Source organism: Caretta caretta, chromosome 9 (genome assembly GCF_965140235.1).
Source record: "Caretta caretta isolate rCarCar2 chromosome 9, rCarCar1.hap1, whole genome shotgun sequence".
Lineage (NCBI taxonomy): Eukaryota > Metazoa > Chordata > Testudines > Cheloniidae > Caretta > Caretta caretta.
This window is the reverse complement of record NC_134214.1, coordinates 96615503-96641693: the sequence shown is the minus strand read 5'-3', so window position 1 is coordinate 96641693 and position 26191 is coordinate 96615503. Positions and strand designations below refer to the sequence as shown.

Sequence of the window (26191 nt, the reverse complement as noted above, 5' to 3'; positions counted from 1 at the left end):
GCGCAGCCCTTGGTGGAGGGGGACAGCGTGTCTTCATGCGCTGCCCATGCCCACAAGCGCCACTCCTGCAAGCACCAATGGGAGCTGTGGAGTCGGTACTGGGGGAGGGAGCAGTGTGCGAAGCCGCCTCCCCTTCCCCCTGCCACAGAGATGTGCCAGCAGCCAGCCACTTCCAGGAGTGAGCCCTGCTGCGCCCTGAGCCCTGTGCGCCCTGAGCTCTGCTGCACCGGGGCCCCCCCTTAGCCCGGGGGCCTGGGCTGCAGCCCCTAAAGCCCCTGCATTAATCCAGCCCTGTGCCCCCTGGCCAGGCTGGAAGCCGGAGCTGGGCTGTGGTAAGAGTCTCCAAGGGAGCCTGGGCCACTGTAGGGAGCCTTGGACCCTCCACCTGTCCTGGGCAGCCCCTTGGGCACGGGCTCTGTAGGTCCATGCATGAATTTGCCACTGGTTCTAGAACTTGGGCTCTGTGGCTGTTTCTTTTACATGGGCAACAGCAAATATAAACCCACCTAACCCGGCCCACGATATTTCTTGGGGTTTGAAACTATGCAATAGGTTTATCCTATGCAAAGTTGGGGTGGTTGCTCCTCCTTTCACATCCAAGCTACCATTTCAGAGAATCCTCGTCAAATGAACATTTGGGGACCTTAAATTAAAGGGTTACCCGAAGTAAGCAAACAAGAGCCTGTACTTTGGAACTATTGCTCCAGCTTCTCTATACTTGCACAATTCATTAGCGAAAGGATTGCTTGGTACACGAAAATGGCAAAAACCTCTCTCATGATCATAACTGGTCTTTTGGGATCTCTTCTCAGTGCCGAATGTACAGGTTGGTTCATTTTAAACCTAGCAAGTCCTCTGCTTTTTAGTTGCTCTCATAGATCGGATTACGTTTCTGTCCTCTGATAAGGAATAAATCATTTACCAGCAACAAAGTTCACATAGTAAGACTGCTGAATTTTACAAGTTCTCTGTTTAAAAATATGTTTGCTCTTAAGAATAAAAAAAAAATAGGGGTTTTATGGTGATAAGATTAACTGCTTTGCTGCTTTTTATTTAAAGAATGGGACTTTTCTGATACTTATTTTATAACTATTCATTTCAAGGACTTGCTCTAGATTCAGCCATTTTAATACAAATAAAACAATAGGAGGAAAAAATATTTACAAGTTAGCGTCTGTGTCTTTTACTGTGTATTGGAATCCCAGAACAAATTGTCCAGTAGACCGACCAATAAATACATGACATGGTCCTTGGATTTGCTACTGTGAAGATTGTTTAAATGCCAAATTCGGGCTGAATTCAAATGCAGTATTTTAAACTAAGCTCATGAGCGTGCAAGAGAACAGTTTGGCCAAAGAGCAGACATTTCTCATAGAAATGAGGCTGATACACCAACTATCACACCATTTGTTGCCTAGCTTTCCTCATGTCCAGGGGCATGATCCTGCATTAAGGGAATCAAAGGCAGTTTTACCATTTACCTCAGTGGAAGCAGGACCCAGTCCTACATAGGAAGGATACCATGCCCCCTCAGGTGGGATTATGAGGTTGTATCCATGTTTGTGCTGTGTTGTGGGGGGTGGAAGGGACTATATATCGGTGCAGAGTACTATATTGTTATTTCACTTAAAACCAGACAGCCTGTCCTAGCTGGGAAGATAAAATATTCTTTCTAGTGTGCTTACTCACTGATTAGAGCTGAGAGCCTAAAGCACAGTATTGCGATACTTCTTGAAAGCAAACGGTGGCAAAATATTCTTCCCATGCCCCGTGAGATGTGCCTGCCACAGAATTCTGTGTTAGACCTGGATACTGGAAACTCATAGACCCAGGCACCGAGAAAGTGTATTTAAACTGTCTCTAAGGTGCCACAAGTACTCCTTTTCTTTTTGCGAATACAGACTAACACGGCTGTTCCTCTGAAACCTGTCTCTCCATTGACTCTCAGATTCACCTACTTAGCTACTGGCAGTTGCTTCCAGCCAGAGGCGTCCCTGGGGATGGAATAAAGTGCCCGTTCCCCAAGTGGGCCTGTAGCCTTTTGTCCAGGGTGTTGTTTTGGTTTGTTTTTAAAGCATTCTGCAGCATCAGTACATGACTGCATTAACTGGAATGGCAGAATGGCAGTAACTGGAGTTAGAGGAGTGCTTTGCATTATATTTTAATGAGGCAGCTGAAGAGTTACCATCTAGCGCTGCAAAAACAACGAGGAGTCCTTGTGGCACCTTAGAGACGAACACATTTATTTGGGCATAAGCTTTCGTGGGCTAGAACCCAATATTTTAGCCCACGAAAGCTTATGCCCAAATAAATGTGTTTGTCTCTAAGGTGCCACAAGGATTCCTCGTTGTTTTTGCTGATACAGACTAACACGGCTACCCCTCTGAAATCCTGTCATCTATATCTGGTGCACGTAGGTTAATTGGAACAGGTGCCTGCTGTATTCCTATTGGCTAGAAGTGTCCAAGAAGAGATATAAAGTGAAAAGGTTGCAACTAATGTTCTAGTTTTTGTGTAATTAGTCTGGAGACTAATTGTGGAAAAAGGCAGCAGAGTTGCTAAAGCAAGCAGGGTGAAAGGCAGCTCAGACTATCAGTTTTGTCTCTGAGCCCATGGAGCTGAACATGTCTTGGACTGCACTGGACTGGACCCTTTGCACAGGTCAAATGCAAAATGGCAGGCCCCAAAAGCACATTCACCACTAAAAGAGGCAGATTGTTTTCAAAGGGTAAGGTGGTAGAACCATCTTTACTCATATGGATGCTGCTACAGGTGATCTGTTGACAGTGATTGCCTTTGCATTTTAAGTGTGAACTGGTCAATGGTCAAAACTTCAAGGAAGAGAAAGGAAATCAAGTTTTGATCCCTCCCCCAAACACAAACCAAACTATTGCCATTGGACAATTTTTATTAATAGTCACAAGTCTCTACCAGACCTGCTTTCCGGGAAATATAATGTTTTACTCCATTAAGACTTCGAGCAAAGTAGTTCTATTAAGATCAAGCTTTTAATTCTCACGGCGCCATTGTTGCCTTTGCTAATTGAAAGCAAGTGTCAGCACAAGGAATACAGAATGGTAGACTTGTTTTGCAGTCGTTTAAACTGTTATAAAAACAGTTGGCAGTCAGAATAATCACTTGCAGATAGAGTTCCATCTGAAGGGCCAAATTCCTGCCTTCAGTTACAGAGGGTAAGTGCAGAATGGTAATTCCAATGAACTCAAATGGGGTCAAAGTATAAATCTGGAGTAAGGGCTTTATTGAAGTCAGTGCGAGTTTCTCAGATGACTTCAAGGGGCATTTAATTAGGCACTAAGTGAGAGCAGAAACTAGCCTTCTAAAAGCAAACAGAGATTCTGTCTGGCAGTTACTAGTCCTCACAAGTTCCCTTTCTAGTCATAGAATATCAGGGTTGGAAGGGACCACAGGAGATCATCTAGTCCAACCCCTTGCTGAAAGCAGGACCAATCCCCTATTTTTGCCCCCGATCCCTAAATGGCCTCCTCAAGGATTGAATTCACAACCCTGGGTTTAGCAGGCCAATGCTCAAACCCCTGAGCTATCCCTTCTCTCTGTCACCAACTCTCAAGTGGCCAATGGAATTTACTCCCATTCACTCGGAAATTTGTTATAGTATAAACCTTATATGAACAAGAAGCTACATAATACTGTTTCACAAACGTAATGACCAACTTTAACCCCAAGCAGAACTGACAGCGCCATCTAGTGACCATGAGAGGCTTTGATTGAGAGGCTTTCACTGTAAGCCTGCTAGTCATAAGAAAGGGCCTTGAAAATCTGGCTGTAAAGTAGGTGACCAAGAAGTTTCTCTGTTTTAATAAGCAGATCTGCTCACACTCAGAACAGTGCTTGCGGTGTGAGGTGAAACAAAGCTCACTGGTTCCTAGAACATTGGAGAAATTAGTCAGGAACATTGAAACTTTGATAAAATATTGCCCACACAAGGCTGCCATTAATAAAGTCTTCAATGGGGAATTTATCTGCCATAGGGTAGCCCCACAGGATGAGTTATTTGGATCTGGTTCAGCAAAGAGTAAATAGAACAATAATTTTAAGCTGTGTTAGTTCTGGAAAAAATGTAAACAATGTTTTAAAAGTGAAAACAAATAGTAATCCTCTCCTTTTGATTTTCTTCTAGGACAAAATTCACCCCTCTGCAGGGGGCCTGCATAAATCTTGTGCAGTACTTACCTCTCACTTAAGCCTTTAGCCTCTGCACTGGGGTAAAATTAAACTCAACAAGCATTTTCAGGCTTGGTCTACACAAAGGTTTTGTACCAGCATAACTATTTTGGTTATGGGTGTGGGTTTTTTATTGATATAGTCATAGGATTACAGCGTCTAGTGTGGACACAGTTATGTGTATACAGGTACCCTCCGGAATAAGGTATACTAGAATTTTACTATGCTTGTGCAATACGCTCATAGCCATGGTACCTAGGTGGTGAAAACACAGGAGTGGAAAACATGGTGTTTGAGAACACAGCACTTAAACATGACAGTTAAAACATTGAGGGGAATGTGCCATCTGTAACTATGGTCTATGGGGTTTTTTTAATTGCAGTTTTTATCAAAAACGAACAAGCAAGCTCAATTTTGCGCAGGCAGAAGAGATATAATTCAAATAGACTGGAAGAGTTTGTTCCAGGGAACCTCGAGAGAGAATGTAAGGAAGAAAAATGCAGTTTTGAAGAAGCGCGAGAAGTCTTTGAAAACACGGAAAAAACAGTGAGTGTCGTCATGGCAGAATGACACCAGACCCACCATTATGAACTCACTGAGGGAGAGATGGGAGGGAGACAATCATGGAAATTGCATGTGCAGTGCAATTGTCTGTGTACTGCTGTATTGCTCTCCCAGCAGATATCGGGGTGATTGAAGTCCTCCATGAGAACCAGGGCCTGTGATCTAGTAACTTCTGTTAGTTGCCTGAAGAAAGCCTCGTCCACCTCAGCCCCCTGCTCTGGTGGCCTACAGCAGACTCCCACCACGATATCACCCTTGTTGCTCACACTTCTAAACTTAATCCAGAGATTCTCAGGGAACTGGGATTATTTAGTCTGTGGAAGAGAAGAATGAGGGGGGATTTGACAGCTGCTTTCAACTACCTGAAAGGGGGTTCCAAAGAGGATGGATCTAGGCTGTTCTCAGTGGTAGCAGATGACAGAATGAGGAGTAATGGTCTCAAGTTGCAGTGGGGGAGATTTAGGTTGGATATTAGGAAAAACTTTTTCGCTAGAAGGGTGGTGAAACACTGGAATGCGTTACCTAGGCAGGTGGTGGAATCTCCTTCCTTAGAAGTTTTTAAGGTCAAGCTTGACAAAGCCCTGGCTGGGATGATTTAATTGGGGATTGGTCCTGCTTTGAGCAGGGGGTTGGACTAGATGACCTCCTGAGGTCCCTTCCAACCCTGATATTCGATGATTCTATGAAAAAGCCTCTTTTCCCCAAAGGGTGCAATGGACCAGCATAGCACCTATGCTCATGCGAGTCTCACATAAGCACTTATGTCTGTGCTGACCCACTTTGTGAAAAGGATTTTAACCCTAAAAACTTTCTATTTGGATCCTTTACCTAAAGTTTTGGGGGCTTTTCTTCATGCTAGTTCTGTAATTTAATTTTCAAATTAAATATCAAGAGAAATTATTCATGTTATTGTCTATTTGTTTTGCAGATGGAGTTTTGGAAAGGGTATATTGGTAAGAGATTTGCTTCCTCCACATTCATACATAAAAACCATAAGGTCATCCTGTATTCACCTTTCAGTAGTTGCCTATAAGTAATGGGAGGTACAGGTATTAATTGAAAGAATATTTCCCATTTAATGGAATATGTTCTACAGTAGAGCTAGTCAAAGTGAGGCATAATGAATAATATATCCCTCCAGTTTAGTCCTTTTCCCTGTTCTGGTTGTAGATAATTCACAGCATTGGTTTTTATCAGTTTATTCATTATTGCATTTGTTCAATCAGCTTGTGTGAACAAGTTTCACTGTATGAGTTCCCACAGACCACTTGCTGTTTGTCATGTGTGATTGGTCATGTAAACCATGTAGAATGTTTCAGCTCCTATGGAAAAATGAAACGTTAAGGTCTGAGAACAAATGGCCAGTAGCAAATGCCCTGTTTGCATGCAAATATGGCTCTTCCTATGAATGGCCCCTCTGTAAACATGTGTGTGAGCACATCATGTTTGCTTGGAAACAGTGTATTAAAGAGAGCTATAAATGTGACCAAAGTAGATAGCTGTTTGGAATTCAAACCAATGCTCACAAACAGTTGTTTTGCATCTCCTGTCCAACTCTGCTTCACACTTACAATCTGTCTCTTCACTCCTTGGTCCCTAACCTCAACTACCCCACACACCCACAAAAAAACATTCAATGAACACTAAATATATGAAACTAAGGATGTTTCAGCAAATGAAGTGCTTCGTAGATTGGCTGAACACACAGAACAGTTCACATGAGTCGGTCCAGACTATTCAATAAAATAGTTACATTTGCATTTTAAAATTGTCCCCTGAAAAAACAATCGTCATGAAACTGAGATACTGTATTTTGTTTTTCTATGGTTGAAACTAATGACGCCTGCCAAAAAAAAAAAAAAAAATCTTATCTTGTCCTTTTATCAGTGTGCGTGTTTTACTTGTTTAGCTCACGAGCTGCTCGTACCAGTCTCCGTGCTGCGTGGATGACATTCACGCCCGTGCAGAAACTCTAGACCTATGCACCACTTAAACCCTATTTGAGAGCTTAAGTGATGCATAGGCCTAACTCTCTGCACAGCGGTGAATGTGGCCGTAAGAGGCCATCTTCTGCACCACACAAGCAACCTTTTGACAGTTTCCAAGATTTGAGTCCTAATTCTCTGCTGCCCTGTGCTTTGTGTCTGCACTGGTGTAAGTGGCAAGTGGGTGCAAAACTCTACCATGTTGTTGAGGTAGAGTTTTACACTGACTTGCAGCAGTATAAGGGGCTCCACTGAGAGACAAAAAAATCCAGTCCCTGGCCTGCAAGCTGGTCATTCTGTAATTTGTTATATTTTGCCCCATGTTTGCATTGGAACAAGGGGGAAGGAGAGAGAGGATAAAAAAAAAAGCATTAACAGGTGAATTTGCTGGTGTAACATGAATGTGTCAGGGCACTCTTCACTTCCCCTTCCCTTTTGGCTTTGCTCTGTCTTTTAAGAGTTTATTTCCTTAAGATTCAGCATCACTGATCCAGTTGCCAAGTCCCTGGGAGTTTATTGCAAATTTTCTGATAATCGGTGTTTTCCTTAGAGCCCCAGCTCCTGGATTCACAGGAATACATGAAAAGAAAAGGAAGACTTGTGGCACCTTAGAGACTAACAAATTTATTTGAGCATGAGCTTTCGTGAGCTACAGCTCACTTCATCAGATGTACCTCATGAAAGCTTATGCTCAAATAAATTTGTTAGTCTCTAAGGTGCCACAAGTCATCCTTTTCTTTTTGCGGATACAGACTAACATGGCTGCTACTCTGAAACCTGTCATCAGGAAAACATGAGAATCTCAGCTTTCATTTGTTTTAAGAAGTCTGTTTCTAGCCCTCACAGTAATGGAGAAAAGCTTGAGCCCTAAAGTTCAGGGTCTTACAGTAAAGGCTCAAAACCAGGTGGCCACACCACAGTCTTCTTCAAGGAAGGATGAGAACTTTAAAAAAACAAAAACCTAATTTGGAGACAACTGGCTCTGCATCTTCTCAAGGAAATCCACCTCCTAATTCCAACTTTCTAAGCTCGATCAGAAATAGGACCAGACTGATCTCACACTAGTGAGAACCGACAGAGAACAACTGAAGTCAGGGGAATTAATACACCAAGAGACTATAGTGAGGTTAGGTTTGATGCCAAAATCAGGCCTTTGTGCATAATGCAGCTGCAGAGGTCACCACGGGATTGCTGCTCTGTCAATTTGTTATGCAATTGTTTTCCAGAATCTAAATTTTCCCTTAAAAAGAAGTTTTCAGGTCCAAGCTTAACTTAACATTCTTTATCCTGAGCCTGGTAGGGTGGGGGAAACACTCATTGTTGAGTAGCAAAGGTGATGAATACCCTTGTCTGCTAATTAATTGATCTTGTTTTCATTTCCAAGATGGAGACCAGTGTAATCCAAATCCGTGTAAAAATGGAGCCCGTTGCGCAGATGATGTCGGTTCCTATGTGTGTTGGTGTCTGGCAGGGTACGAAGGAAGGAACTGTGAGCTAGGTATGTACCAAGGGGCCAGATTCTCTGCTGCCCTGCACCATACATAGTCACTTAGACCTGGGCAAAATGGATGTGAATAACTTCCATTCTGATTGGCTGGTTTTTATACCCACTTTGCACTGCTGTAAGTGACCGCGCAACACTCAGGTGTAACCCATTGGTGAGTGTGTTACAGGTCTCTCCTTCGGGGCCCAATCCACAGAGGAGATGCTACCCTCCCAACCCCAGCTAGTAAGGACTGATTATTTAGCTCATGCTAAAGCAACTTCTACTTCTTGCTATGGTGTCCCCTGGTTTCAACCTTGGTGTTAGCCCAGGTAGCAGCCATCACATATTATAAATGAGAATCAGATTCACAGCCTGCTCAGTAATGTCATATCTCCCAATGCAAATATTTAATCAGGAACCTCCTTTCTCTCCCTATTACAAGCCCTTCCTGTATGGATTATATTAGTCAGGGCTATTTAACACCACAGGTGAAATCCTGAGCCTAATGAAGAGAATACAATATTTTTTCCATTGACTTTAATGAGGCCAGGATTTCACCCCATGGTTCCATTCAACTTTCTGGGGAGATAGAAAGGAATGGGGCCTGATTCAAAACCCACAGAAATCAAATTAGAGTTTTCCCATTGACTTCAGCGGGAGCAGGATCAGAGCTACCGTGCTGGTGGGTTGAATATTGCCCAACTGGTTCATGCACAGCCCCCAGGGTCCTTTTTAACAATGAGCTCTCAACACATTGAAATGAGCAATGATCAACTACACACACACAATATGATTCCAAAGACCAACAAAATGCAAATACTTTCCTGAAGGGCTCAGGAGATTATGAAAATAGAACCACTAATGGTTTAAAGAGCTAGGATCTCACTGTCTCATTGTTCCTGTCCATCCTCTGATCTAGTATAGCCAGCGTAATGAACGAGCACCAAGAAGAGATTCTGTTTCTACTTGTGTTTTTACTCTGGCAGGGAAGAGGTGCGGGTCTGGAAGAGTGTTTTAAATTTGCAGCAAATATAAAATGGTCTCAAGCCACTGCAGTCTTCTGGTGGATGGGAGACTGGGACTAAAATAGCAATTGAAATGAAGTGACTTTGTAAAAATAGTAAACAATCACGTAAGCATGACGACAGGAATGGATGTGTCCTTGAGGAGTGGGAGGAAAGTTAATCTACTGTGAAGTTATTTGAAAACTCACTGAGAATTAAAAGCAAGTCTATTGACTTGTCACTTTCGACACCTGGAGGATGAGATTCCAGAAAGAAAGAGAAAAGCAAAGGGGAGCGTGCATCAAAAATGTTCACAACAAAATATGAGTGTAACGGGAATGCCCCTGGGTTGGTCATCAGCAGTGGGGATCGAACTTGGGACCTCTGGATCTTCATGCATGAGCCTATACTGCTTGAGCTAAAAGACTCAACTCTCTTGGCTACCTCTGTAGCAGGCTCATCCATCTGCACTTGGCCAAGCCTCCACTTGAGGGGAAACAGAACGTCACCTCAAGTTGTCATGTCCTACAAAGACTCCTCCTGGCTGAGGAAGTGTGTCCCAAGCTCCAGACGCTTCCTAGTTCAATTTCCTATCCAGACCTCCACCTAGTGTGGGGTCAGTGGCAGAGGCTGAAGCTGGGGGCTGACTCTTTTTGCTTAGACAGCAGAGATGCGTGCAACAAGATAGACTGCCAAGGACCCCCCCAGAGGCATCAGCATTACACAAGGTTCCACTATAAACTCCAAGATTAGTTTCACCAAAAGCTGGGCTCAGGCTTGTGAGCTTTTTGTGTCCGTCAGGGAGGATTTAGGCTTTGTGTCAAGGGTAATCTGTGGTTTTACTTCAGTTCTGATGCAAAACCTGGCAGTTTAAACTGACGTTTGCTTTGAGTTTCTGGGTTCAAGCCAATCTGAAATCAGAGTTCTAGCCCAAGGTTTACACTGCACACTTTGACCTGGCATCTGGTCACCTGAATCCAAACTGAAGAAAGGGGGAGGAGGAGCATGGTGGGGAAGCCACGTGACCTGTAGCCAAATATTTGTACAAACCCTTCCAAGTGGAGCTGCCAAGTCCCTGAGAGCTTCAAAATGCTGCGTGGCCTCATTCTCTCTGAAGTCATTGTTTGTCAGAAGGAGGCTGCCCTAGTGGACTCTGCTCCCTCTCCATACTGCAAAGCAGATCTCTGAAACCAGTCTCCTTGATAGCTGGCTAGGAGGTGCAGGGCAGGCCGCAGGTCCAGTGGATCGGCAATGAGAACCAAGTCCACCAGCCAAAACATTCTCCAGCAGAGAGAGAAATGAGGGAACCCACAGATGCTACCACTTCACCATGACTTTCCACAATACATTTTCCAACCAGTTTCATCCAGTTCAAGCTCAGATATTTGCCGTTTTGAGGAGATTGGCTTTAACCCAGGGTCGTCAATAGGCGGACCGCCGGCCAAATCCAGACTGCCAGATGTTATTGAACTGACCCTGAAATTTTTTTATTTACTTATTAATTACTGTTATTATTTTCTCTGGAGTCTGGACCTTGACTATACCTTGGCCAAGAAATTTGGACCTTGACAAAAAATAATTGACTGCCCATGCTTTAACCTCTTGGTCTCACATAAGCTGTACATGTATTCCTTGGAGAAGTGCATGAGTTAGATACAATGGTTGAGGTTTTCAAGGAAGATGAAGGGATTTAGCCATGCTTTCAGATTAAATGGGTTTTTTAACTCCGGTTCCTTTAACACAAAACAGGCACAAATTTCTGTCTGTACCACATCCTGATCAGTGCTTTCATTGGAAGAAGGGAAGATGCAAATTTGCTTCTGCCATGCAACAGTTTGGGTTGTTTATATGCTGGTGTCTAAAGGCCTGATCTTGAGAAGTGTTAACCACCCATTACTTCTGGGCTAGGTCCTAAGTAAACAGCTCAGTGACATGCTTTGCATTTATTGCACTTTTAAAGTGTCTTAAGGGTTTGGTTTAATTTCTTTCAGATTCAACCTGTGCTACTAAGAATGGAGGATGCAAGCATTTTTGCAACAATGACCCACCCCACAAAGTTGTTTGCTCCTGTGCACCTGGCTATAAACTGAATGGAGATGGAAAATCCTGTGACCCTGCAGGTCAAGTTCTAAAATGATTTAAAGATTTGGGATGAGATTTCAAAAGCTTCTTAGAGCATTTAGGCACAGAGTGTCATTGAAATTAATGCATCTAAATCCCCTTGGTGGCTTTGGAACTCCCAGCCTGGTTGTTTCATAAAGCATGTTATGAAATGTGTAGTGTAGCAGGTTAGCAATAACCGTGGACATTTTGTTGCAGATAAGGGCCACACGTGCAGCTGGTGGCATAAACTCCTTCCCCAAACAAGACATAGAAAAAATAGGGCCACACTAAGTCCACCATTCTGCAGAGCAGGAATGGGATGCTTAAGAGTAGACATTGGGATCACTGCTTGTTTCAGGTGGCCAGAGACCCATCTATAGGTCATGTCTACTTTTCCTGTCAATGGACCAGTATGACCCCCTTACAACATTCTAAATGGAGCCCCCCAACTTTCTAGCCATGTGCCCAGCTTCTCTCATGCCCACAGGCATGCATGTCACATGAGTTCTTGCAAGCAAGAGCTATTATACTGTTGAACCCACATTCTTCATATTTGGGATGCTGTGGGCTTTTTGATTACAGTAGACAGGATGGAGAAAGTCTACATCCAGTCAGAATGGGCTACAGCCTACAGATGGTACAGAACAGGGCTAGATCCCATCTTTGAACATCATGGGAGGTTGTCCTACAAGTTATTTGAGAAGTCTTCACTGGAGACATGCTAAGCTGGTGCTGCTTTTGGGTGCTATTTCTATTCCACCACTTGGTAGTAAGAAAAAGACATGCAGTTGATGCTAAAATATGCAGCCTAAATCTATTGTTTAGGAGGTAAAAAAAAAAATCTTTAAAAGGAAGTACATGGATTTTCATGGTTGCAACTTTAGAAGGAAGCTTTACTTTAAAAAAAATAATGAAACAACTTTATCTTGTTACGTGTCCCCAATTTGATATATTACTAGCTGTGCATATAAAGTAAGTGAGAAGTAAGTGGTCATAGAAAAGAACCGTTAACTCTGTCTGCAATGTGGTTGCAGTTATGTTGGGCACAGGATATTCGAGAGACAAGCTGTGTGAGGTCATATCTTTTATTGGATCAATTTCTCTTGGTGAAAGAGACAAACTTTCCAGCTACACAGAGCTGAAGAAGAGCTCTATGTGGCTCCAAAGCTTGTCTCTTTCACCAAGAGAAATTGATCCAATAAAAGATATGATCTCATATAAAGTAAGTGAGATGTGGCTCTTAAAAATAACAGTTAACGGTCTGCATTTAAAGTACTTAGAAATGGAAACTTGTTTTTAAAAACTCTAAAATGCATTTACTAATCCATCAACAGCTTTTTAATAGTCTTCTCACCTTCATCGATTGTAAAATATTTACCTATACATGTATAATTTCCACGATGTTCTAGCTCAGACACATGCTATATTTATATTGCACTGTAGTTAGTTGCTATAGAAATGTCAGTTATAATAAGCAAGCACAGTGGGAGAAATCTCTGTCTATAAATGTGCAACAGGAGAGTTGATTTTCTTGGTTTCTAATTCTGATGTTCCGAACCCTCCCGTCGGCTTTCCCAAACTCTCTGATACCTTTTTATATGTTTGATTTATTGCAACGTGCCTACCATGAATCTCTCAGGCACAAGTACAGCCATCGTTCTGGGAAGCAAGCTGAACACCACAGAAAATAAGCAGCTTCTTCTTGTGCATCACTATTAGTGATAGAGGTTTTGCGGAACAAAATCAGCCATTTCCCTGTGGCCCTATTGTTTTCAAGCTGATTTGCACAGGTACAGCTGATAGGAACTTTGCTAAAAGAATTCTGACTCTGATGCAAAAGATGGAATAGAACCTGTAACTGGGAATTATGTGAGTTGTTTGGTAGAGTGGAATACAGGAACAGTGAAGCGCAAACAGGAGCGAGAAGTAGTAAGCAATTACTTTCGTCACAAAAGTAACCAGGTTTGATTGACACAAACAAGGGGCAGATCTGTTGGGTAAGAAATGTCACATTTCCATGACTGCTTTACTGAGTAGAACCAGAGTCCAATGTCAGCTGGTTTGAAGGGATCTGGCACTATAGGGCACAATTAATCTCCCTTCCCCGCATCTACTAAGGCTCTCAAAATTATTCAGAATGTGGAGATCATCTCCAGAGAGAGATTGTCCCCTAGGCATGTCCCCTCCCATTCGAGATTCCCCACCATCTCTCTGGCAGCAACAATTGCTGGGTGTCAGGACTCCTAGCAGTTAGCTAGTAAGCCAGGTTAAGAGTATAAGCTGCCATTGCTCCAGGAATGACTGGGTTGGAAGGGGGAGCAGGCAGAACCAGCTAGACACAGAGGAATCAGAGTGGCGATCTCTGGGAAGCATGATTGCATGTGGCCACCACCATGGGTCGGTGGTGTAAGTGAAATGCTTGTAGGCTTCCCATTCACAGTATGGTCCACAGTCTTGGACTGTGAGGCGGGGTTCATTGGAAAGCTTCATAGCAGGCAGGGGATAGGGTTGTCAGGTGTCCGATTTTCGACCGGAACAGCCGGTTGAAAAAGGACCCTGGCGGCTCTGGTCAACACCGCTGACCGGGCCGTTAAAAGTCCGGTCGGCAGTGCAGCGTGGCTAAGGCAGGCTCCCTGCCTGCTGTGGTTCTGCGTGATTCCCGGAAGCAGCAACATGTCCCCCCTCCGGCTTCTATGTGTAGGGGCAGCCAAGCGTCTCTGTACGCTGCCCACACCCCAAGCACCAGCTCCACAGCTCCCATTGGCCAGGAACCACAGCCAGTGAGAGCTGCGGGGGTGGTGCCTGCGGACTAGGGCAGCTCACAGAGCTGCCTGGCTGTGCCTCCGCATAGGAGCCAGAGGAGGGACATGCTGCTGCTTCCGGGAGCTGCTTGAGATAAGTGCCTCCTGGCGCCTTCACCCCTGACCCCAACCCTGATCCCCCGCCTGCCCTCCAAACCCCTCAATACCAGAGCCCCCTTCTGTATCCTAAACCCCTCATCCCCAGCCCCACCTTAGAGCCCTCACCCCCAGCGCGCCAACCCCCTACCCCAGCCCTGATCCCCCTACTGCCCTCCAAACCCCTTGGCCCCAGCCCCGAGAACCCTCTGACACCCAAACTCCTCATCCCCAGCACCACCCGAGTCTGCACCCCCAGCCCAAACCCCTCACACACACCCCACACCCCAACCCCCCGCCCCAGCCCAGAGCCACCTGCTCCCCCCTGCAGTCTGAAACTCTTAGCCCCAGCCTGGAGCCCCCCCCGCATTCACACACCCTGAACCTCTCATTTCTGATCCCATCCTGTGACATCCTTTCCATGCAACACAACTCCAAGCCCCTAGAAGTCTCTTACTAAAACTGCTGGTTAGGTGGCAAGGACTTAGGCTGTACATAGAATCATAGAATAATCAGGGTTGGAAGGGACCTCAGGAGGTCATCTAGTCCAACCACCTGCTCAAAGCAGGACCAATCCCCAACTAAATCATCTCAGCCAGGGCTTTGTCAAGCCTGACCTTAAAAATATCTAAGGAAGGAGATTCCACCACCTCCCTAGGTAACGCATTCCAGTGTTTCACCACCCTCCTAGTGAAAAAGTTTTTCCTAATATCCAACCTAACCCCCCCCCACTGCAACTTGAGACCATTACTCCTTGTTCTGTCATCAGCTCCCACTGAGAACAGTCTAGATCCATCCTCTTTGGAACCCCCTTTCAGGTAGCTGAAAGCAGCTATCAAATCCCCCCTCATTCTTCTCTTCCGCAGACTAAACAATCCCAGTTCCCTCAGCCTCTCCTCATAACTCATGTGTTCCAGTCCCCTAATCATTTTTGTTGCCCTTCGCTGGACTCCCTCCAATTTCTTCACATCCTTCTTGTAGTGTGGGGCCCAAAACTGGACACAGTACTCCAGATGAGGCCTCACCAATGTCAAATAGAGGGGAATGATCACATCCCTCGATCTGCTGGCAATGCCCCTACTTATACATCCCAAAATGCCATTGACCTTCTTGGCAACAAGGACACACTGTTGACTCATATCCAGCTTCTCGTCCACTGTAACCCCTAGATCCTTTTCTGCAGAACTACTGCCGAGCTATTTGGTCCCTAGTCTGCAGTGGTGCATGGGGTTCTTCCGTCCTAAGTGCAGGACTCTGCACTTGTCCTTGTTGAACTTCATCAGATTTCTTTTGGCCCAATCCTCCAATTTGTCTAGGTCCCTCTGTATCCTATCCCTACCCTCCAGCGTATTTACCTCTCCTCCCAGTTTAGTGTCATCTGCAAACTTGCTGAGGGTGCAATCCACACCATCCTCCAGATCATTTATGAAGATATTGAACAAAACCGGCCCCAGGACCGACCCTTGGGGCACTCCACTTGATACCGGCTGCCAACTAGACATGGAGCCATTGATCACTACCCGTTGAGCCCGACAATCTAGCCAGCTTTCTATCTACCTTATAGTCCATTCATCCAGCCCATACTTCTTTAACTTGCTGGCAAGAATACTGTGAGAGACCGTGTCAAAAGCTTTGCTAAAGTCAAGGAACAACACGTCCACTGCTTTCCCTTCATCCACAGAGCCAGTTATCTCATCATAGAAGGCAATTAGATTAGTCAGGCATGACTTGCCCTTGGTGAATCCATGCTGACTGTTCCTGATCACTTTCCTCTCCTCTAAGTGCTTCAGAATTGATTCCTTGAGGACCTGCTCCATGATTTTTCCAGGGACTGAGGTGAGGCTGACTGGCCTGTAGTTCCCAGGATCCTCCTTCTTCCCTTTTTTAAAGATGGGCACTACATTAGCCTTTTTACATTACAGCAGAGTTATGCCATGTGAGGCCCTTATTCAGCCAGATACATGCTAACTTTAACCATGCAAGTAGACCCCCTTAGGTCAATTGAACTATTCTGATCCTAAAGTTAGGCATATGCCAGTACCATGCTGAATAAAGACCTGAGTTAATCGTATCCACATGTGCACATACACACAGGGTTGTTGGTTTTTCCTTTTTAAAGTCCTCAAAATTGATTTCTAAAACCTGGGAAAGCTTTGTGCTTGCACTACCAAAGGCTTATCGCTTGGAGCTCCTATTCCTGACCTTCGGATGGAGTTTATTGTTGTGTTTATTTGACTATTAGAGCTACTTACATCACCATCAATTAATTCAAACATAAACATGAACCACTTGAATCAGCCCACTCCCCTAGAGCTCCTTTATCATCCTGCCGGTGAGATGTGTGAAACATTTATCTCCAGTTTTGCCACTTCATTGGTAATAACACTTAATATGATGCATGGCCAGCTGAAGTGCTGCTTTATGAATCTGTACATTCTTTTCACAGTGCCATTTCCATGTGGGAGGATTACAGCTCCCGAAGCCAAAAGCAAGTACACCCGGGCCATGAATACCTTTGACAAGTGGAACTACAATTCTACCGATGATCATGACGAAGCAACAGACAATACCACTCAAATCACACCCATCATTAAGCAAGTTACACGAGTCGTTGGTGGAGTGGAAAGCAGGAAAGGTGAAGTTCCTTGGCAGGTACTGGATGTTCTGTTCCTGTTTGTTATCCTGCTAAACTTGATTGCTCTCATGTCATTTTGTACACAGCAGCATTTCTCCTATATATTCTTTGATGCACTTAAAATCTCAGAGTCTTTTGGCCCATGTACATTATCTATGCTGTAGCAACATACTTTGCCCAGTTCAGAGCCATATTGGCAACATGCTAGGAGACAGAGTGACTGCATCTTTGTCCAAACGGGACAATCCAACCAGATTTGGCTGCTGGCAGAATAGTACATGAGCGCACCAAGCACTTCACTGCAAGCAGTCGAAGGGGAAGACTTCTGTGATCAAGCAAAACTTATGGGGACATGTTGACATTTTGGGACACAACTTCACAGTGAAGAAAGGAGAGAGCCAGGTTTTAATACTTCAGACTAAACTGTGGGCTGCTTTTCATGATATTGTCACTGAATGAATCAGAATTTACAGTTAAAGGTTCTGATCCTGCAGATGGACCCACGTGGGCAGACTTCTGCACCCAGGCAGAAACCCACTGATTTGAGGGGGCTCCAGAAGGGTCTGCCAACACTTGCAAGATTAGGTCTTAGATTTGGGTCAGGGACTTCATTTTGCCTGGCAAGTGCCAGGCACACATATGGCATCATATAAATAATTGCTATGTTCCTTGCTCACACTCTCTTACCATGGAACACCTATATGAGTACACAGTTTGGGCAAGAGCCTCAGCGGATGTAAGTCAGTGTACCTCCACTGGCTTCAATGAAGCTATGATAATTTACATCAACAGGAAAACTGGTCCTATATATATTTGAAGGAGTCTCGTCTCCTCCATCTGCTCATTCCTCACCTGAAGTCACAAACGGATATTGTGACATCACAGCCATCTCCATCCAAACCAACAGGGATGTAATAAAACAGAGATATTGTGATGTCTGGAGCAGGGAAATGCAAATAAAACTCCACCCACCGACTGCTATGTAAGCAGTTGTAAAAACGAGGAGCAGCAGAAAAGAGGTGCAGAAGAAATTGTTACTAAATGGAACCTGTTTCAAAGTCTTCCACAGTTATCCTGGCTTAGATGAGGTGGATGTATCCAGCGATGGCTGAGAGAGTTAAACAGTGAACTAATAAAATTAGTATGAGGGACAATCTTTTAATAACTTGAGCCCCAGCACAGCTGGTAATGGGGATTGTAAGACCAATGAATAGATGCTGCACAAACTGGGATATAAAATTTTCACTCAGACAGATCAAGTGGAGGTATTTCAATCCAGTCTCAAACAGAGGGAAAATGACATTCTTCAGCAGGTGTTTCTGGGAAGCCAAGTAGTGAAAAGGGAGCTCAGTAAGAGGCAGAGAGAGCTTTGCTGAAGAAGCCAAGAAGCGAAAGGGGGTTAAGTTAGAAGGTCAGCAGCTGGCAGAAGTGACCATTTGCCTTACACCGTAAGGATGACAGCAAAACAGTTGTGTTTATGTGAACATAGATGGTCACACACAAGTTGACGCTAGGTTCTTCTATGGACTCCAAAACTGACAGACGTCAGGGCCCCAAAATTGACATAAAAAATCAACATTTAGGTGCATCAGGGGAAAAAAGAGATCCATCGTCTCCAGGAATGACAAAGCTTGCAGTCTTGCTCGGACTACCAGCCCCGAGATGCTCAAAGCCCTGCGTTCTCTGGCTCCATATGTTGCATGGTGATGATACATCACTATACAATGACTCATCTCAATTGACATAAAATCATATATAGGAGACACGACGGTAGGATACACATTTAAAAAGAGTGAAGGGGAAACCACACAGGACTGGAAAAACCCCTTCAAATTCCAATGCTTAGCCAACTCTCGAGAGGCCTTTACCAAGCCACGCAACTCTCCTGCTGCCCTAAACATGGGTGCCTCCCCGTTTCCAGTTTGTATCCCCATCATATGGGGAAGTAGCTAGTAGACCTGCTACCGTGTAAGAGTTGGCAATGGTCAGAAGCTCTGCTGCCTCCTGCAATGTGTTTGAGTGGCCCAGTACTCCATTTGGGTTTTTTCCAAGCTATCTCCCGCTTCTGTGTCCCCTTTCCATTCACCTTGGGGCATTCTTCCCCACACTCTCACGTGTGGAGTCACCTTCTGGATCCACCTATTTTTCTCCCCCTTTGTCTCTCTCCTCCACCTCTTCCCACCCCCCCATGCTTTCTCTGGTCCATATTCTCTTCTCTCCACCACCCCTACATGTTTCTGTGCAGAGTTCTTGTTGAGGAATGGTTTCTAAAGAGTGAACAAGTCACCCCATGCAGGAAGATAGCTGGAGAGCACAAGAAAGGCAGCCCTCCTGACAGCTGAACGAGAGGCTTCTAGTGGCTGCAATGGATAACTTCAGGCAGAAAACCCTACACCCAGGCCAGTCTACCTGAGACAGACAAGGACACAGGGAAAAGATAGCCCAGAACTACTAACAACATGCACCACTATACCAGCTCTGGGCAAGAATTTATGGTGCTGTAAGTTCTGTGGTGGACGGGCACAAACAGCCTGATTAATGTTAGAGAAGGCCTTTAACGTCACTTGAAATCTAAGACATTGCTAATGGACATGGGCCCAAGACACAGAATTCAGACCTTCATCTAAACTGTCTCAGATCTTGGAAACAGTTGGATCTGGAGATTAGCTTGGGCCGCATCTCAAATCAGTAGCAAATACTTTTTAAAAATTATGTTGATACTTTCACAGCCTGATATTTAAGTAGCTGGGTTAGTGTTGTAATTTTCAATCTATAGCTGCCCTCCGGTGGCCAGGTACCTTCAAGTCTACAACTGAATTACTTAGAGTTCTCTCTTGCCAAAATAAAACATGGTTGGAATAACAGGGGCATTTATCTTTCATCTGTACAAATAGATACTGTGCTTTATTAACAGAGAGCTGCGAGGTACAAAGTATTGATCTTTAATTGCAGAGCAGATCCTGTTTGGTGCAAACCTCTTGTAGTATGTAGGCTTGCGTCTCTTAGTTATGAGTATTGATCTCTCATGCTTAAAATTCTGCTTCTCAGAGCTAAAGAGGCAGCAGGTACACTTACAGGAGGAAGCTGATATCTAGTAGCAGTCATGTGGTATTTAAGGAACATGGTTGGGAAATCCCTCTTCTAAATTAATTGTGCCTAGTAAATTTGCATATTTAATTTGAAATTAAGTTTTGGAATGCAAAACATGTAGGCCTGTATCCCCTGGCTACCACAGGAGCAGCACTTAGTGTCTTAATATAGCAGAGGATCTGGTCCATTGCCACTATTCTCACCAGTGTCCAATATAACCTGTTCACGAGTCTGTCTGGAATGACGAGTTGAACTTCATGTTGTGTCAGATTGGTTTCCCCTTGTCATGACCTAGCCAGAGGAGGAATGGGAGATGATATTTAGCCATTGATAAGGTTGTCTTGTGAAATGTGGTCAAACCAGCAGGACTGGACAGGAATACCTCAAGAAGGGAGGAAGGACACTCAGGAACTCATCAGAAATTGCCTTCTTGCATGAGGAAAAGTGGGTAGTTGCTTTCACAGTGTCAATTTTGCATGTACCACTTAGCAGTGGCTGTTCCTTACCCCTTGTCCGCTCCCTTAATATACCTATGATGTTTGATTTCCCTTCATTACTGGTTTGTGTGGCACCCAAGGCTTGGATTTCTCTTTCCGTAGGTTCATTTACAGAACAGTAATGGAGTAGGATTCTGCGGGGGGTCTATTGTCAATGAAAAATGGATCGTAACAGCAGCGCACTGCATTGTGCCTGGCGCACAGATTACTGTTGTGGCAGGTAAGCAAAAGGAGGTCTGAATGCATTAGTGGATATTCAGTTAGGTATGCTAAATAAAATTGGTGCTATCCAGTTTAAACATGTTTATCATGGCAAAGCTTCCCCTAAGATCCACCCCACACACAAGTCTAGTTATGCCACTAGACCTGTGCCTGACACCCATGTTCCAGGGGGGTGGGTTTGTTACATTGATGGGACAACATGGTTTTTGGCAGGTAGGGAACAAGGTTTGTGTTACAGCCTGATAGTCACATTATCCCACTCCAGCTGTACATACAAACTGTATTAGAACATGGATGCCTCTCTCCAGGCCAGACAACTGTGCCATGGTACCGCTAGAGTTGTAATGTAGCGGGCTTTAAAGGTGTCCACTGACTGTAGAAAACAAAAGATGTAGGGCCAGGTCCTTAGCTAGTATAAATTGGCTTAGCTCCGTTAAAAAGTCAACTGACTTCAGTGGAGCTATACCAGCTTACACCAACTGAAAATCTGGCCCATAGTAAATTAGAAGAGGTAAGTTCAGGTGGCTTTAATATTGTCTCCAGGATCATGGCTCCCAACAACAAGAGCCTAAAAGGGAGGAGTTTATGGGTCTCTGTTTAGTGGAGCAAAAATCCATAAAACCACCACTCAGAATATGACAAGGAGCAGTCTCCCCTCAGAAGCCTTAGCTGACACAAAACGTGAAATACCTTATAAATAGATCCGCATCCGAGCCGCAAAAGTGCTCCGCAGATATCCTCGTTTGTGGCTATAAAGCGGATATCCGCAGATTTGCAGGGCTCTGCTTATAAGAGCATCTCTGGCTTTCCCTAATATGGGACTATCGGTGGCAGTGTGCCGCACAGCTCCAAATACATGGACCAACTAGTGTCTCGCCTGTGGCTAAAAACTGCATTTCTGGTTCCATTCTTGTGAGGCTTTAAGCTTTTCATAAAAATAACGGTTCACCCAAAACGTCACACGGATCTGAGACTTAATTAAGGGATCAGCAGAAGCAGAAATGGATCCTGTAAGACTGAAATTCTGTAAAAAGTAGAAACTATGGACTGAAGTAGAGAACTGAACTTCCATGCACAACAACATCCCTGTGAGGTGTAGACAGGCGCCAGGAAGCCAAAACTGACACATCCACAAAATGACTTCATTGCATCTTTACCAATGCTATTTCCGATCTCAACCCCCTGTTCCCATCACCCTCCCCCCCCCCCAGCTTTTATTGATTGCCTGTGGGAAATCTGAAGATAATTCAATGCAGGGCACCGTAACTAAGGCAAGGGTAAAAAGATGATGGTTCACAGGTGTGGCACAAGTCAGTTTCCTCACGTTGTTTATGAAGTGTGTATTTCATATTATAATTGCTGAGCACATGGGACACAAATCTAGTTAGCAGCAGCCGCCAATAACAACAGATTCAATTGAAACATGCAACACACCCAGAATAAAAGTTAGGTGATCTGGGTATATTTATAACTGTCACTTAAATTGGACCAACTCAGACATTAAGAGTGGGATTGTCAAAAAGGCTTAAGAGACTAGGGAGCACAAGTCCCATCAACGAGAATGGCTCAAGGCACTTATTGGATTTTGATCCACTACTTACTTTTGCTCTCTTGGCCCTTGATTCTGCCTGGGTGGACCCCTGGGACTGATTTCAGCAGAACTCCATACTAGTACAGGGTGCGTCTGGGCCTGCACAGGATCAGGGTCTACAGAAGGTTGAGTGCCACATTTTCTACCATTTACTTTCAACCAGTTTTGCCTCCATGAAAGTTCACAAGGGTGATAGAGCATATCTGTTAAACTGCGAGTACACAACTTCCGCTCTTTATACAGCGGAAACAGCTTCACGCTAGAAGGGCCCTTTTTTTCGCTTGGAAATGGGTCTGTTTCTGGGTTTGCATTTTGTAGCAAGTTCATCCATTTCTAGTTTCATCACAGAAATTTCACACCCCTCCGATTGGGATACAGGAGGATTGTTCGGCAGCACAGCTGGGTTTTACTAGAGTAGATTTGATGGACAGGCACCAAGGAAAGAGGGGGAAAGATCGGGGGTTGCCGGTTTTCACAGTGACTTTGGAATATATGCCAAACATCATGCATATCGCACTTGCCCCTCCGTCCATGCCAAACACCTAGCTTTAGTTGTAGCACAATAGCGCCCCCCACTTGAAATATTTAGCAAACAAAAATAAAGGCATTAAAATTACCCCCACAAATTCCATATAGGGCATATGTTTAGCCTGTCCCCCAACAATTATGCGGCAATACCAATAAGAAAAAAAAACCCTCAAAGTCTCCCCCATGTGTGTCTTATTTTTACAGTTTAGTAATGTCATCTGAAAAGAAATCCCTACTCCTTCATTTATCTCTCATATCCTAATGCACTGAAAACACACACACACGGAGCGTGGCCCAGGAGCAGTGTAGTGAGCAAAGCTGCCATAGTGGCCCTCGTCAGATAACATTCACATGAACGCAGACAGCTAACTGATGATAGGACTTCAGGCTCTCTCTGCACGTTCAGCAGGAAGCCAATACACCGTTAAAACCAGAAGCACTGTGACTACGCTTGACAGGCCAGCTCAGATCCTGCAGATTGCAGCGAAGCTCCTAGAAAGATTGAGGCAGAGGCAAAACATGCCTGACCCACTTTGGGCCACAAATAAAGAGAAGCGGGTTGTTTGTGACAAGCTGTTGATCAGGGCTCAAGATTCCCCTCCATCCCATCCTAGTTACCTGCAGATTTAGGATGTTGGTCAGAGCAGGGGGAGGGGGGAGTGATTCTGCTGCTGGTTTCCTTGCAGAGCTAGTTAGCAAGCTACTTGGGCAGGTAGACTTTCCTTTGGGTGGGAAAAGACTTCTCTGACTGCCGCCAGACAAATCTTAATGCTGTGCAGACTCAAAACACCTGAAGTCTTGACAAATTCCCCCTTTTTGTCTAGAAAAATCTTTTAAGGAAGGGAATAGCCTGCCAACAAATCAGCTGCAATAGCCCTAAACAGCAAACTGCCTTCTGCTGATGTTTATCCTCAGCAGAGGAAAGTGTAGGAAGCTGCGGGAGGGGGATCTGCCGGAGCTGGGAAAGATTGGCTTTGGAACAGAGACTTTGTATCTACTTGCTTTGTAGGGCCTAATATTCCAGTTGCTGGCAACAACTACCTGCATCTCACTCTATGGGGTTGCGGTCCTTCTGGCAAAGATACAGAATGTTTGCAGGTTGCTGTTGGTCTGAAGTATTGTTTGCTAGTAAGGGGTCTGTTTTAAAAGATAATATTCTTGGTTCCAGAGACTTTGTAATATCCCAGGACAACACTCCCCCTTACAACTCTGCAAAGAATCGCCAAACTTCTGTTATCCCAAACACTGCAAAACTTTGATCACCACCCCCTATTTTCAAAGGAAATGTTTGGGCTACGAGGCCAGGGTTAGCCTCAACTGTTTGGGTTGGTTGGTTGGTTGTTTTTTTAAACACAGTACTATTGGATCTTTAGCTGGGCAGCCACTGTCTCTGGGCTGATGCATCATTCAACGTAGTCAGCTAAACTTGATGTATGTGTAACCCACTGGTGTGTGTGTGTTGCAGGTTCCCCTCTGTGTTGCTCCGCAAAGGATATGAGTTGTTAGAGCCCTCAGCTATAGAGCATTAACTCAGACAACCATAGCAGCTCATGTTGTCCCTGGTCTGTCACCTCAAGAGGGTGGTCATTGCATCAGGCACCTCTAGAGCTAAAAGTATGAACTGCTGCAGCTTGAAGTAAAGAGCCAAGACTCTGGATTTGGGGACTGTAGCAATTCATCTTCTCCCTGGATTGGCACAGCGGAGAGCCCATAGCACACACTCATCAATGGGCTGCATTTGCACCATAAGGGACATAACTCATAACCTGCTCCTGCAGCACTGGACTCTGTCACATAGCATAAGGAAACTACTCATGAGCTATCACTGGTATTTGGTTTCCTACTCCTTGTAGGGCAGACACTGATCCTGCTTCCAATGAAGTCAATTTCAAAAGGGGGCAGGATCAGGCCCTAGCTGAGGAAATAATCACACACTTTGGCCTCAGTTCTGCAGCTGGCAAGTTTTTGCCTATGTCTCCCTTTGCAGGATCAGGGCCTTAGTCAGATCTGTTAATAGATTGCATTGGCACAAACACACAGCAACAAAGAGATTATACAGCGGCAGGCAGAGTGAACCTTGTCTCATCCAACAGACGGCACATCTAATATCTCCTTGTAGTGCGGCGCACTATCAGCAAGGGTCTGAGCCAATTCCCAGTGTGGGATTTGAACTTATGACATTTTGGCTCCCAGCTGATCCTTAGTGACACTAGAAGTATCAGTTGCATGTAGTTACTAACGCTGAGAGTGTATTTAGTCACCCACAGGTTGCTTGTAATTGTAAACAGCATGACATTTCTTTCACCAGGTGAACACAACACGGAAGTCAGTGACGGTACCGAGCAGTATCGCCAAGTGGTGAAAATCCTTCCGCATCACACCTATAATGCCAGCAAAAACAAGCATGAGAATGACATAGCACTGTTAGAGCTTGAGACCCCGCTGGAGTTCAACAGCTACGTCACCCCCATTTGCATTGCCAGCAGGGAATTCACCAACAGCCTCCTCAAGTATGGAACTGGCACCGTGAGTGGCTGGGGGAGCCAGCTGTTCCGGGGAAGGGTGGCCACAGTCCTACAGGTTCTGAAAGTCCCATTTGTTGACCGTGCAACATGCATGAAAAGCAGCACGTTTTCTATCTTACATAATATGTTCTGTGCGGGTTACCATTCAGAGGCTAAAGATACATGTGAAGGGGACAGCGGGGGCCCTCATACTTCAGAAATAGAAGGTACCTGGTTTCTAACTGGAATAACCAGCTGGGGGGAAGAGTGTGCACTGAAGGGCAAATATGGTATCTACACCAGAGTATCAAAGTACACCAAGTGGATAAAAGATAAAACAAGTGGTTAATCAACAGAGCTAAAGCTTTCTATTGCTTTTCTGTGGGTTGCCTGATTAAGAGTTGTTGGAGAATGTAAAAAAACAAAAAACAAAAAACAAACCCTAATTTGTTTTTTCTTAAAATTTTGCATTTTAATAAACAATTTTAATAGAACCAATTTTTCTCTTTGAAGATAAATATTTACGCAGGGGGTTCAGAGTGCATGTGGTTAAAAAGGAAAAAAATGCATTCATTGTAAATGGCCAAATTCTACCTTCATTCTTGAGCATACCTCTACCTTTGAAGTCACTGTCGCGTGTTTGTAGCAGAGGACAGAATTTGAGTTGAAGGATACAATACTGTGAGCTTTTGCAGCGACTGAAAAAATAACGCATTACCTTGTCTGCCAACAATCTCAAGGGTCTGGAAGTTTTAATGTCAACCAGTGCAAGTATTGTTATGATCAGTAGGAAATTCTTGAGATTTATTAACATGTAACACTGGTTCTCATGATGTAAAATAACCTGAAAGCACAGACCTATTAAAAACTCACATGGAAGTA

The 26191-nt window shown here is 44.5% G+C and overlaps 1 protein-coding gene across 1 annotated transcript; it reads left to right on the top strand.

Moving 5' to 3' along the window:
* Positions 1–731: 731 nt before the first annotated feature.
* Positions 732–26191, top strand: F9 (coagulation factor IX). The gene is made up of 8 exons (XM_048864049.2): positions 732–826; positions 4586–4749; positions 5696–5720; positions 8137–8250; positions 11234–11362; positions 16689–16894; positions 20567–20684; positions 25114–26191. The coding sequence occupies exons 1-8, from the start codon at positions 760–762 to the stop codon at positions 25656–25658; spliced, it is 1368 nt and encodes a 455-aa protein (XP_048720006.1). The 5' UTR covers positions 732–759; the 3' UTR covers positions 25659–26191.

What these genes read in the sequence shown, in the direction of transcription:
- F9 (XM_048864049.2), top strand. Translation starts at nt 760, where the DNA reads ATGGCAAAAACCTCTCTCATGATCATAACTGGTCTTTTGGGATCTCTT. An exon ending in TCTCAGTGCCGAATGTACAG is followed by an intron (nt 827 to 4,585) that starts GTTGGTTCATTT and finishes TTTTAATTGCAG; the next exon opens with TTTTTATCAAAAACGAACAA. An exon ending in AGGAAGGAACTGTGAGCTAG is followed by an intron (nt 8,251 to 11,233) that starts GTATGTACCAAG and finishes AATTTCTTTCAG; the next exon opens with ATTCAACCTGTGCTACTAAG.